Source organism: Tenrec ecaudatus, chromosome 18 (genome assembly GCF_050624435.1).
Source record: "Tenrec ecaudatus isolate mTenEca1 chromosome 18, mTenEca1.hap1, whole genome shotgun sequence".
Lineage (NCBI taxonomy): Eukaryota > Metazoa > Chordata > Mammalia > Afrosoricida > Tenrecidae > Tenrec > Tenrec ecaudatus.
Genome location: NC_134547.1, coordinates 61,847,065 through 61,861,165, shown reverse-complemented (window position 1 = coordinate 61,861,165; position 14,101 = coordinate 61,847,065). Strand labels below are relative to the sequence as shown.

The following is a 14,101-nucleotide window of genomic DNA, read 5'->3' as shown; positions in this document are numbered from 1 at the left end:
TTTGGTAGCTGCTATTGTTAGGTGCCAGAGATTCTGAGTAGAACAGAATGAAACACAGCCTAGTCCTGTGCCTTCCTCGCAATGGTTCTTATGATGGCAGCCACTGTGTCAATCCCCCTTGTTAAGAGCCTTCCTCTTTTTCACTACCCTCCTCTACCTTCTCTCCAGGGACAGTTCTCTCCTGATAACATGTCCTCTTGCATGATGAAGATCAAGGATGGCCGTCCTCATGACGATGCCAGTAGGCAACATCATGATAAGCAGAGCAAAGACTGAAGTTGCCATCAAGGATTTCCTCTTGCTTGGGTCCACAAACGGTACCCATGGAAGCGGAAGCGAAGAGATTTAAAGACATTTTTAAAGCACTGAAAAGCAAGGATGTTACTTTGAGGACTAAGGTGCACCCAAGCCATGGTATTTATCAATCGCTTCACAGGCATGTGAAAACTGGACAATGAATAAGCAATGCTTGGTATTAAGATGAGCAAAAAAAGAAGACGACTCTGAATGAGAGACTTGCAGTGGGAGTCACCACAACATGAGGAACTGTATTAAAGGGCCACAGCTTTTAGGAAGGTTGAGAACCGCTGAGATAGAGTAACACAGTGGCTAACACTTAAGAAAGATTGTGAGGCTGGTGCAGAACCAAGCAGTGTTTCATTCTGTTGTACACTGGAACTGACCAGATGACATCAACACTTCTTAAGATGCTTCAAAGCAGTGGGGACATAAACAGAGGCATGGCCCACAACAAGGGCCAAGAGGCGGAACAGGCTTTCAGAGCAAAGTGTTATTCTGTGGCTGAAGGTGCTGCAGACAGCCTTCTGCAGAGCATGGGTGAGTCACTGGGGGTTAGAAGGTGTTGCGAGCACAGGTTAGTGCTGATCGTCTGATAAAAGAGACATCTCCCAGTAGGGCCAGCAGCCCGTCTCAGCAACATGTATTCCACACGCAGCCACCTCATGAGGAGACAAGCACTTCACATGACATCTGTTAGACTAATGAGCTGTGTAATGAGTGTCCCCTTGGTGGAGTTCGGCTTTGTCACTGCAGTGGGATGCTTCTCCAGGTGAGAGTGCATTCCTAGTGCCACACTCGTGATGGACAGCGGGTCAAAGGAGGGCCTGGGCAGCCGAGGGAGCAGGAGCAGTAAGGAGGGAGAGTCGAGGATACAGTGTCAGAGGGAAGACCCTCCTTGGAAGAATGGCCCGCCAGCTCATCATAGCTGGAGTGCACAGCAACGTGAGGCTTCAAAGCCTCCGAGAGGCTAATGGCCCAGGCCCAGATCCTGTCCCTGGAGAAGCTGCAGGGGCCACTGTGGACACGGGTAATGGGAACCCCATGTGGACCAGAAAGCCGTGATCTGAGAAACAGCGAGCAAATACACACAAGCAGAGGCCTGCAGCCAAATCATCCCCCACCGTGCTTCCCCCGCCACAGCTGGCTGCAGAGTGACGAATGTCTAGGACAACGGGGAAATCACAGTCCCGGGGGAAAACCACTTGGCTTAGCAGACTAGGAGAAACTAGAAATGCTCCCCAACTCCCATTATTCCAGAAAGAGAGCGGTTGGAGGTGCAGCACGTATGGGAGGAGTATGTTGAAGGCTCTCTTGGTGCAGGGGGGCTCGACAGCCAGAGGTGGACTTAGGAGGATCTCCCCCAACAGGGTTTGAACCGATGGCTTTCCATTGACGTTGGAAACCCAATGCTTAACCCACTGAACCCACGTCACTAGGACACACCCTGCCAAGTGTGGGGGCAACATCTGAAGCAGCTTGCAGAACCTCCTAAGCCCACGGCAGTCAGTGGTTCGTCCAGTCTGGCGCAGGAAGCACTCGATTCAAAGGCGCCCTCGGCACTTCAGCAAGTTCTCTGGCTAGACACGGCAGTGGTGCTAGGACCGACTCCTCCTTAATTAGAGAGGGATTTCGACACCCCACTGCAGGGACAAATGCTTGGGGAACAAGCCGCAAACCCTGGCATTACTGCTGCCGTTGTCTTAGAGGCCCCAAGACTGCCCATCTATGTTAAAAGGGGGGAAGAAGAAGAAGAAAAAAGGACTGAGTGAGTTCTACAAGCGTGCACCAAGACAGAGCCACCCACTCTCCTGAGAATCGGGGGAAGAAAGATGGGATCCCAAACGGCGCCAAGGCTTTCCAAACGGGATCAAGTCTTGTGATTGGGAAACAGTAAAAGGAAGGGTGTTCCAGATCATTCCAGCCTCATATAGGAGCAACTTGTTTATTACAAGTTTTCTGGAAAATCTATTGAGAACCATGTCTGAAAGCTGATCATCAACCTGCCTGGCCAAAGGGCAGCCTTTGGAGAGAAGCTAGAACTACACGGGGGCCGAGAGTGCACACCAGTGGACAAGGGTGTCGGAGGAGAGATGTGTGTCCAGTCCGTGCTGCTAACCAACAGCTCTCTGAACAAATAGGTTCTTAAACAATGTATTAGTCCAGGTACAAACAAATCCACAGAAGCTCATGTTAAAAGAGTTTTATATATAGGTTAACTGTGCATCAAGAAAACATCCCAACCCAGTGCTGCCCAAACCCACAAGTCCAACATTCACCCATTAACCCCTATGTCCAACATCAATCCACAAAGCCCTCCTCCATCTCACAAAGCAGACGCAATGATGCCGACTGCAGTTGGAAAGCCAAGTCAGTGAACGTGTAAGCATCTCAGTGCTGGCAGGGGTCTCCACACAGCTGCTCCAGCACCCAGGGCTACATCAGGGTAAGTCTATGTGGCTTCTCCTCAGGGATGTCTTGTAGGAAATGAGCCTTCCCAGTGAAGCAGGGAACTGGCTAAGGCAGTTGCACCCTGGTGTGACCATCACAAAGGCTGGTTCTTGATGGACAGTCTCAGTTCAAATCTCCTTTCTGCATTGCCCAGTATATACCATAATAGCCTATATATCCCAGGCCCATGGGGGGAGGGTTGCAGGAACTCTGGTAGTATAGTTGGTTAAATGCTGGGCTGCTAACCTAAAGGTGAGGGAGCACTGGGGGAAGAGTGGGTTACAAAGTGGAATGCCAACCCGAAGGTTGGCAGTTTCAAACTACCAGCCACTCTGTGGGACAAAGGTGAGGCTTTCTACTTTCATAAGATTCAGTCTCATTCCCCCCCCCCCCAACTATCATGATCCAAATTTTACCTTTCAACTCTGGTTAGACCATAGGATGCGCAGTAGTACAGATGGGAACTGGAAACACAGAGAATCTAGGAGAGATGAACCCCTCAGGACCAATGGTGAGAGTGGCAATACCAGGAGGGAAGGGGGTGTAGAAAGGAGGAACTGATCTCAGGGATCTATATATAACCTCCTCTCTGGGGGATGGGCAACAGGAAAGTGGGTGAAGGGAGACGCTGGGCAGTGTAAGGTAAGATAAAATAATAATTTATAAATTATTAAGGGTTCATGAGGGAAAAAAATGAAAATGAGCTGATTCCAGGAACCCAAGCGGAAGGTGAATTTTGAGAATGATGAGGGCAACGAATGCATCAATTGATGTATGTATGGATTGTGATAAGAGTTATATGAGCCCCAATAAAATGATTCTTTTAAAAGATTCAGTCTCAGAAACCTATAGGGAGGTTCTATTCTGTCCTATAGGGTCACTGTGAGTTAGAACTGCCTTGGTGGCAGTGTGAATTTAACCTAAAGGTCAGCAGTTCAAAACCAAGTGGAGAAGAATGGGGCTATCTGTTTCAGTAAAAATGTACAGCCTCAAAAACCTCTGGGAACAGTCTTATTCTTTCCTATAGGGATGCTGTGAGTCAGATGAGTCATTTGATGGCAGTGGGGTAGGGGTGTTAAGTGTTCAATAGCCAATGTTCATCGGGGGTTAAGGTTTATGGCCCAATATATAAGTAACGATCACAGAGGGGGACCACCACTTGCCCAGGTATAAGCAAGGGGTAGTGGTTAGCATCCTGCGAGGCTGCCGAACACTGGCCTATGTATGTAAGTCCACCCCATTGGGTGATGGGGGGCGGGGAGGTAGATCTGAGCAAACAGCTCTGTAGACAATTTCAGAATTCATTATAGAAGACGTATTTTTTTAATGGGGAAAAGGCAAAAACCTCACATGACAGTGTTCTACAAATAACAAAATTTGGAAATCAGAGGTATTTGACATTTTCTTTTGTTGGGAAACACTGAGGAGAGAAAAAAGGAAAAGAAGTTTTGTAAACAAGGAAGTTGCTCTTCAGAACCTGTGGGGCCTGGGAGGAGGAGCCCCAGGGCTATAGTGAGTTCAATCTTGGGCTGCCAATCTTCAAGTCAGCAGTTCAAACCCATCAGCCACTCTTTGGGAGAAAGAGGAGGCTGTCTTTGTGTCCTACAGGCTCATTGTGAGTCGGAGGTGCCAGGATGGCAGTCAGAGCCTGGGGGTGCTAACCTCAGAGACTAGAACTTTGAGCCCACTCAGAAGCACTTTCGAAGAAAGGTCAGGCGCTTTCAGTGCTGGGGGAAAAAAATCAGTCTGCCCCTGAACACTCACTGGGAAGCAGGTCAAGTCTGACATATTGAAGGTGCCCTGAGTTGACATCAACCTTTTACTTTGCTTCAAGAACCTGTTGACGGGCCACTTGAGAAGAGTCCCTTCATCATCCAGGAAGAGTCCCCAGAAAAGAAGATACACACACACACACACACACACACACACACATGAAGGCTCCTCGTGTAAATGTGAATTACACACCTAAAGTAAAGCCAGTTTTAAATATAAGTATAATGCACAAGACATACTCATTTCAGTATAAGTTTTAAATATAAGTATAATGCACAAGTATAATGTGCATTAAATAAGTACAATGCACAAGAATACTATTGGCTGTCTATCTGTAATTCTGCTGTAGACCCTGACACTCCAGAATCTCAGAGGCCTCGCAGGGTCCCTTTGTATCGATTCCCGTCACATAACCAGTTTCAGTCATTTTCATCATTCCCAGGAGAGACAGATTTTGTCGTTAAAATTTTTAACTTTCTGCTGACATTCTGGAGGGGAGGGGAGTAGAGAAAGAAGATGATGATGCTTCAAATCTAATTTTAATTTTCAAATATAAATATAATTACTCAATCCTATGAAGACTTTCATAGGAGCATACTTCCCCCACCCACTCCATGCCCACATAGCATCGATGGTCCTAAGTTTCATTTAAAACAGCATAAAGGAATATGGCCCAGGAGTATTATGTACTTATTTCAAAATGCTTGTTTCCTTATAAATTCTCTTAAAACAAATCCTCTCTCCCACCCTGACCCCAAGGGGGAAAAAACCCAGAAACACCTGTTGGGTCTAAAGGCCTTTACAGCAAAGCCCTCAAAATGGTGAAAGGGTTCAAAATTGGGTTCACGCCCTGCCCCAATTATATGGCAGTAGATCCCCTGTCACAGAGGGTTACCTAGAGCAACTGTAGCAAGGGGAGTTATCCTGGAATGCAGAGGAAATGGAATATTCTGGAATGTAGAGGCAACGGAATATTCACAGCCAAATTCTTCCAATGGTTATTTGCAAGACCACCCCAAAGGCAGCAGATGTCATCACGGGAAAACAAAAAGCAAAAATCCCACCAGTGTAAGGGATTCCTCTGGATGGGAGTGGGAGGACACTGGTGGTTTGCGATTTTTCTCATAGCTGCTAGCTGGACGATTTGAGGGTCTTTCTGGCATTTTAACGGATGGGTACAAAAGCAAACCAAACTCCCTGCCATGGTGTCGATTCTGACGCACGGCAACCCTACAGAACAGGGTGGAACTGCCCCTGTGAGCTTCTGAGACTGTCCTTGTTTATAGGAGTAGAAAGTCTTGATTTCTCCCTCACAGTGACTGGAGATTTTGAACTGCTGACCTTGCAGTTAGCAGCTCAACCCATACCACCAGGGCTCCTTTTGAATGATTTAGGAGATAAGAGTCCTAAATCACATATGGGTCCTTCATGGAGTAGAGGTTTACATGGGAAGAAAAAAAATGTTAACAAAGAAGCCCAGCCTGCCTGGACACAGACTTGAACTCTCAGCGGCAAGGAATCAGGAACCTCGGTGCCTTGGTGTTCTCCCTGACAAGTCTTCCTAACAGAAGACCAAATCTGAGAGTGCAGAATAGCACCTAGCTTGCAACAAATGGGATGTTTGTGTAAATTGTTGTTTTTGTTATTTAATCATCTCAGCAACTAGAACCCTGCCTGAGAAAGAGAGGTAAGAGACAAAGCGAAACGCTGCTAGATCAAGGCACCCAAGGATGGCAAAGACCAGCATGCCAAGACGTACCAGGTATAAAGCCAGAGACCAGAAAAACACTCAAAGAAAACTAGTAGCAACATTCACAACACAGAGAAGGTTGGGGGAATCCAAGAAGAAATATAAAGAGTGAAGTCCAGAAACAAGAAAGACATTGAAGAAAAACCAAAGCAAATGGGGTGGGGGGTGGGGGCGGGGGGGGAAATGAGACTGAAAAGATGCTTAGCTTCCCTAAGACTCATATTAGAACACGCTTGTTGACATAACAGATGAGGGTGAAAAGTAACCATCTCTGTGCTGGCCACCGTGTAGGGAGTTGAAGAGCCTCTGATGTTGAGCTCATCGACTTCCTAAGACACCAACAAAAAAAGTATACCCTCTGCAATTTGGAAGTCTACACCCCAGGACCCAGTGATCCGCTTCTGGAACAGCACAGGCTTATAGAGATAAGTGAACACATCTCTTCCCTACCTAGCTGTCTACAGTATCAGAAAACTGCAAAATATCAAACTTATGCATCAACAAGGGGTTGGCTAATAAATGATGGTACAGCCTTTCCACGGAGTACTATTTTTAAAAGTCCTATTTTAAATAGCCATAAAAAAGTATGACCTAGATCTATGGGTGCTGACCAAATGGTTTTCATGACCAAACAGTCCTAGGAAAAGAACAACCTGGAAGCTTAGCAGGAGTTAGAGGGTTTTTTTTTTTAACTGATGAGCACGCATGCACATGTATTTTAATCTATGTGAGCATATAAGAAAGGTGAAAAGGGTATAAACTAAACAAAAAATGACTGCTGTGGAGAATAGCAACAGGATTTCCCATTTTAAAATCTGAAAAAGAAAATACTTAAAGATATGAGAAAGGCCTCAGGTATGAAACTAAACCTATTCCTCATTGATCAAAGATCTTGTTATCCAGTATTCAGCATTTATGTGAACAGTAAAAAGTCTACTATCTGACTATTTTACACAAAGATGGGGTACACGTCTGGCAGTAACCAACATGGAGGTGAAAGTAGAGAGTAACAGCGGCTGCTGGTGGTTAAGGTGATGTGTCAACTTGCCTGGGCTGTGATTCTCGGTGCATTGGCAAGCACGTAATGATGCAATCTGGCAGCTTTGTAATGATGCAATTTGGCAGTTATCCTTCATTTGCGGATGTGATGCAGTCATCCTCCACTTTTAAGTAATGACCGGTCTTTATAAATGTAACCATGTTGGTAAGTGAGGTGTGGGTGTACATCTACACAATATCATCTACAGGCTGTAAATGCCTGTGATACATGTAAAAGGAAGGAAATAAAAATACATCGCCATGTGGTAGCTCTGTGGCTATCCACTCTTTCAAACTTCCCTGGATTTTTAAATTTTTCTCTAGTGAATATGAATTATTCACATTATTCTCACCTTCAAAAATATCCATTATTTTATTATTAGCTCATACTTGAGAACACATGGATTACTAACTTAATAAGGGATAATTAAAAGGGTCTGATCAATTATAATTCACAAAAATTATTGGGGTGTGTGTAAATAAAACACCTAAAAACCATGCATAAAAAAGCGAAAACAGAGCATAATGATTAATAGCTATAACAGGTGGCATGCTTAGCGCTGGCCTCTTTTTAAAAGAGTAGTCACATGTAACCTCTGAATTCTAAGATGTGGTTTTTAAACCATGGGGACTAAAGAGAACAGTGGCCCTACCTACTGGGGATAAGGGTGGGCTCAATACCTTAGCCAGAGTAAGTCTACCTCTGCACCACATGCCAAGTAACTGGACACATGAGTTGTGTAAAATACAGGATAGCGGTGGGTGCGGCAGCTCGGGAAGACCTTTTAAAGTCAGGTGGAGGCCCAAGCACCTCTGGTGCTTCAAGCCCAGGCCCAGGAAGCCCTTGCCCCAAGAGCCCCAGCCCTGGAGTCTGGGAAATGAACTTCAAAACCCCCAGCTGTTCCAGGAAAATGAAGGCATGCTGCTAAATGTGCTAGAATTTACCAAACATCTGGCTTTTCACACCTTCTAAATCAACTACAGGAACACATTCCCTCCTTTCATTTGGGGGGTTGAGCCACAAAGCTTTGGGGTGGAGGGGAGAGAAGCACAAGTATGCACTTAAAAAAAGAAAAAGAGAAAGAGGGTGAGCAAGGGGTGGAAAGGCTGCCTAATGAGAAAACAAGATTTGAGGAAACTGGTTCCAGAATCACAATGGAAACCAGATGACACTTGCTCCGTGGCTTCAAACATCTAGACACACCAGGCTGGACAGGACACGACACTCACTGTAGGATCTACGCCTTTTGCTTTCTGAGAAGGGAAGAGGTCGCCCGTGGCCACGTATCCGCTTAGTCTACCGTGGTCTTCCATAGCGCTCGTTAGCCCCGTACACTCATCAAATAGCCCCCCTGAATGCAGACTGCAAACCAAATCTCTGACTTGGTCTGCCTCTGGGATTTGCCCAGCCACCGTCCACTGTGGGTCGGTCTTATGGCCGGGGTTGGAGGGATGCAGGGAGAGGAGGAGCCCCCATAGGGCTCCTCTGCACTGCAACAAGAACCCACAAGGGGGTCCTACAGGAATGCAGAATCCATGGGCAGGAGTCTAAGTCCAGGATGTGAGAATTAGGCTGTGTGTTTTTAAAGTGATACCACACCCAACCTCCTGCTTTAAGCAAAGCAGAGTCAGCATAAGAAGGGCTGTGGTTAAAGTGCTCAGCTGCTAACACTAAGGCCGGAGATTTGAACCCACCAACCACTTCATGGCAGAACGATGCGGTAGTCTGCGTCCATACAGACAGCCTCATCAGCCCAATGGGGGCACTTCTGTTCTGTCCCCTAGGATCCCTATGAGTTGGCAATGTCTTGACTGGGCCCGTGGTTTAGAGGTGGCTTACCCCCCTCCCCAGTATACCCCCCCCACCAACCCCTACACCATTTGCCTCTCTGCTGGCACAAGGCAGCTCACACGTGGCCCATACCCAACATCCTGGTGGAAACCCTTCTCTATGTCTAATTTAAGATGAATATGAAACCTTCGGTCGTGGCCCAATCAAAGGCGCCTCAGCTGGGAGCTGTTTGAGTAATAGATTCTGGTGGGGTCTTAATCTATCTGCTGAAGTTGATGGATTTCCATGCCAATGACTCTCAGGTGAAGAAAAACATCAAAGTGGAAAACAGGTTCTAATAGTTGGCAGGTGTGCACTGATTGCCAACAGCGCTCTCCGTACCCTTCCTCCCCCACACAGGGAAGGATACCCCTTTCGGCGCTCTCGCGGAAGCCATGGGCCTGGGAGTCGGATCAGTGCAGAACAGCGTGCCCTGCCTCTCAAGCCCACTGCGGAGGAAAGCAGTGGGCAGGCACGCCGGGGGCCTGCCACCCAAAGGTGGAGGGGGTGCAGGGCTCTGACAGAAGCCATGTGTGAATGCAGAAAAAATGGATGTCGCAGGGCTCAGGCCTGCTGAGAAACTGACTTCCCCGCACCTCGCTTCCACTCTGCTCAGATGAATCACAGACGGGCTGAAACCAAGAGCCCTGCCGGGAACATTCGCTGGAGCTTCCGGTCTTCCAGCAGGTGAGTCAGTCACTAGGGTAGGCAGTGGGATGTGGACACATGACCACCACGGGCGGGACCCAAAACCACTCATCTGGAGAGCCGAGGACCTCAGCTACGAGCACGCTGCAGCAGCAGCAGCCTGGGAACCTGACACCTCCTCCCTCCGCTCGGGCTTCCATGTGACAGGAACACGCAGGCGCCCAACATAGCCTTGATTCGACACTTGCTCTCACACGATCATGAAACCTAGTCGATTCCAGGTAACCAACCCAACAGCACCACGGTGCTGCACATTAACCCAACCCCTCTCCCGTGTCCTGACCAGAAATAACTCCACACTTTCAGAAGGTCCCATCCAGCACCGCCACCGTGCGACACGGCCCGACAGCGCTCTGGACGGGCAAGGCCAGCAGGCACACTGCTACTGCCTGCAGCTAGCTCTTCTCCAGCAGGCATGGGGGGTGGGGGGGGTGCGGTGGGAAGAGAGGGCCAGGGCCAGAGAGCCCCACAAGGCCACTTTTGGTGGGTGCAGCGGAAGTGAGAGCAACTTTGAGCGATAATAAACAATTCACACAGGAACTGGGTGGGACTGGGGGCGTGGGGTGTGGAGGGGAGGGAAAGGTATGGGCACGGGGGCGGTGTGGCAGCAGTCCGGCGCCCTCCCCTCCCAGGTCTGCAGCATCTGGAGCGGGTTTCTCTAGCAGACAGTAAAGAACTCGATTACACCCAGTTAACTGTGCTCTAAACTGATTATGCATGTGCCGGGCTAATGGATTACATTAGCAAGAGGAAAAATAACATGCAATCAATCTCCATTTACCACAGGCCACACCAGGGCCTGCAGAAAACCTGACTCGCAAGCCACCTCCCATCTCCACCCCAACCCAAGGCCAACGCAACCCTAAGGAGGGAGCCCCCTCAGCGGCCGAGAAGAAGCTCCCTTCATCACACGGAGGGACACAGAGGCGCCACACCACCGCTGCAGTGATGCGCCTGCCTCTGCGAGCCCCCCAGACTGCAGGGAGGGGTGCCCCGCCCCCGCCCAGAGCAGAGTCCCAGGGCAAGGGGGACTTTGATTACTCCAGGACTAATGAGACCAGACTAATGACCTATGACTCCCAATGCAAGTGATTCCACCTCAGAGTCTCAGGGTCTTGTCACCCCACCAGGGGCTTGCCGGCCAAATGCATTGTTTTGGCACTGTCTCCCCACAGTCTGTCCTGTGTCCCAGCTGTGATGGACCCCGAGCTGGGCTGCCTTCTTTGAGCGGAGAACGGTGGTTTCACAGCGCGTAGTCACTCCCCTGACATCTACCCCGGCAATCACCTCAAGATGTGCTTTGGGGCCCCACCCCAAAAGGACCTTTTCAGCAAACCCTGCAGGCTCCAGGCCAAGTGCCTGAGGCCCCTGTACTCAGGACGCACCCTCAGAGAGGACAGAATGAGAGACATGGAAAGGCCGTCACCACCACTCACAGGAGCGGTTCCACCCCGTCCTATAGGACGTCTCTAGGAATCGACATTGGTTAATGGCAGTGAATTTGGTTTTGGGGTTGGCTCCTTTAGAAATCCCATTTTCTTTTGGCTGCTACTGGCTTGACACCAGCAAAGACCTCCAATGTAAAATGGCGGAAAAGAGCCCTTTCTTTTAAAGACAGCACAAAACAGGGCCTGGTTTGTGCTCACTTCAGAGGAGGGTGTAAGTGGTGGCGTAGTGTCCAAACCATCCTGCTGCATCACTCCAACCTATCCACAACGGGAGTCGGCAGCCACTTTCTAGAACTTTCCATGCCTGTACCTCAGTCCTTTCTCCTCCTTTCCCTACAAAGGCTTCTCATCTTTGCTACATCCAAGTCACGGAGCCCCTATCATCCTGACCATGATCAATTATAAACTGCATGACGATGCTCTATCTCGGCAGAGACAGGAGACTCAGAAGTCCTCCCAACTGAGGGTCTCCATTTAAAATTCTAAGAGCTCAGACGTGGGTGAGGGCTGCAGGAACAAACACGCCCCCCCCCCCAACACCTGGGCGGCAGTGTGACAAGGCGGGCGGGAGAGACAGAGTAAGAACGAGGGAGATGGAGAGGGCCGTGCACGAGCGGGTGGAAGGTGTGTGGACTGAGGCTAGGTAGATTTATGGCGATTTGTACCTGATTGTTCATACTAAAGCCATTATGGGATGATTAGAGAAAAAGGTGAGGCTTTAAGTCCAGTGAAAATCAATAGCAACGTCTGGAGCGATTCTGCCTTGCAAGTAGAAGGACTATTTACAGTATCCGGAGCACCTCCCCCACCTCAGTTACGGCTACAGAGCTGGGCTGGGTACTGAGGGGGGGGGGGCGGTAGGAGGGCTGGGGCAGGGAGGAGAGGTTAGAAAGAAAGGAGGGAGAAGCAGAGATGAGCAAAGTCCAGGAAGAGATCAGCAGGAAACTGATCTACAGGGGGGGGGGGGCAGAGACTAAAGAAACCAAAGCGAGGGAAAGCTGCGTTCTCTTACCTGACTTTCCCACCTAAACCATGTATAACCATCTAGCCTACTCAGAGGGCTTACCACCCAGTCTCACCAAGGAGAAAACAAGAATGGAAGGCCTCTGAGGGCAGTGGCATTTGCCCGCCGTGCGCATTTATGCAGCCACGCGCCCACAACATTGCCTGCTGTACACCAACCCACTGCCGTTGAGGCGCTCTCTAGGAAGAGGCTTCGGAGAGTTGGTGGAAATGTCAATGATCTTTGCCTTCCGTTTCCCATGCACTTCATTTCATGTCGCCCCTCGTGTTTGCTGCATCAATGCAGGCATGAACCACTGGAGGGGCGCCCAGGAGAGAAGAGAGGGGGCCCGGGGAGCAAACAGGACGGACAGAAAGCAAGGGGGAGAGAACAGAGGCGTAAAGGGAGGGAGTACCAGAAAGGGCACCTAGGAGTGGGGGGCCTCAAGGGCCAAGTGGGAAAGCCAGGAATAAAAGGAGTTGCTCAAACAAAGCCTGCCCCCCATCGCAGACACCCCAGCCAATAACGGAAAGTTCCCAGCTGAACCCTGAAACCCCACCCAGCATCACGTTCCAGCGAGTACTGATCCCCTTCCAGGGGTGGTTACTGCCCAGCACCCAGCCATGTTGCCAACCCTTCCTGTGTGTGCCCCAACCCCTGCCGACAGAGCCGGGCCCCAGGGAACCAGGTCCTACCTTGTATAGCTTCAGGCTGGCCTCGTGCCTGGAATTGACGGTGTGCAGCCGGAGCTTCTCCAGGCTGTTGGTGTAATAGTCACAGGCGTTACACTTGAGGTGCACGGGGTTGCCGATGGCCACACACTTGAGGCGCCACTCGTTGGCTTTGCCACCCTCCTTGATGTGGGCCACCAGCTGGTACTTCTGCACGTGCTTGTCCGTCTTGCAGTGCAGCTGGAAGTTGGCCTTCAGCTGGGTGTTATAGCGGCACAGCTTGCACTGGTACGAGTCCCCCATCACGGCCTTCCACTCGTCCTCTGGGAGGCTGCGCTCCACATTCATGTGCAGCCCCAACATGTCCAGGTTGTCTGTGGTAAACTTGTTGCAGACGGCACACTGGAAGAGCTTCAGGGAAGGGTCGTTGGTCTGGATGAAGCTCTCACCCAAGTTCATCAGCTCCTCGGACACCAGCTGCCCGCCCCCGAGCCGCATGTCTAGGGGGATCTCACCGCCCACTGTGGGGAAGGGGAGAGAGGGAGAGAAAGAGAGAGAGTCAGAGGCCTGTCTCACAGCCACAGCCACTACTGAGGTATGAACCAGCCTCCACCATCCTCAGCCCGGGCTTAAGGAGAGAGCCAGGCACCATACAGCCCCCAGCCCTCCACTACCCTCAACTCAGGCTTGGGGAGAGGATTACACCTCAAGTTGTGCAAGGTGCTGTCTCAATCACCTACTAAATGAAGGGTGAGGGTCTGAGCCCACCCACTGGTACCACAGAAGAAAGGTTGAGTAATCTACTTCTGAAATATCAGCCACAGGAAACCCTGTGGAGCACAGATCTAGTCTGACCATGAGACAAGTCACCATGGTGACCACTGGTGTTCATTTCTGACTCAAACTAAACCACACTCACTGTCACTGAGTAGGTTCTACCTCATAGTGACCCCAGAGGACAAGGCAGAACGGACCCTGTGGGTTTCCAGCACTGTAACTCTACCGAGAGATGGAAAGCCTACCTAGTCTCTCCCATGGAGTGGCTGGTGCTTTTGAACGGCTGTCCCTGCAAATCCAAGCCCAATGGTGCCACCAGGGGCTCCCTTTGCTTCTGACTCAAAACAAGCGCAC

The 14,101-nt window shown here is 49.8% G+C and overlaps 1 protein-coding gene across 5 annotated transcripts in view; it reads right to left on the bottom strand.

The window, feature by feature from the left end:
* ZFHX3 (zinc finger homeobox 3) overlaps positions 1–14,101 on the bottom strand; it is a 257,660-nt gene that overhangs the window by 143,541 nt on the left and 100,018 nt on the right. For all 5 annotated transcript variants that reach the window (XR_012780857.1, XM_075536906.1, XM_075536907.1 and 2 more), the window contains one exon: positions 12,995–13,491. Coding sequence is in view for 4 of the 5 variants with exons in the window: in XM_075536906.1 (XP_075393021.1) it covers positions 12,995–13,491 (497 nt within the window). In the remaining variant the exon portion in view is untranslated. The remainder of the gene's footprint in view (positions 1–12,994; positions 13,492–14,101) is intronic.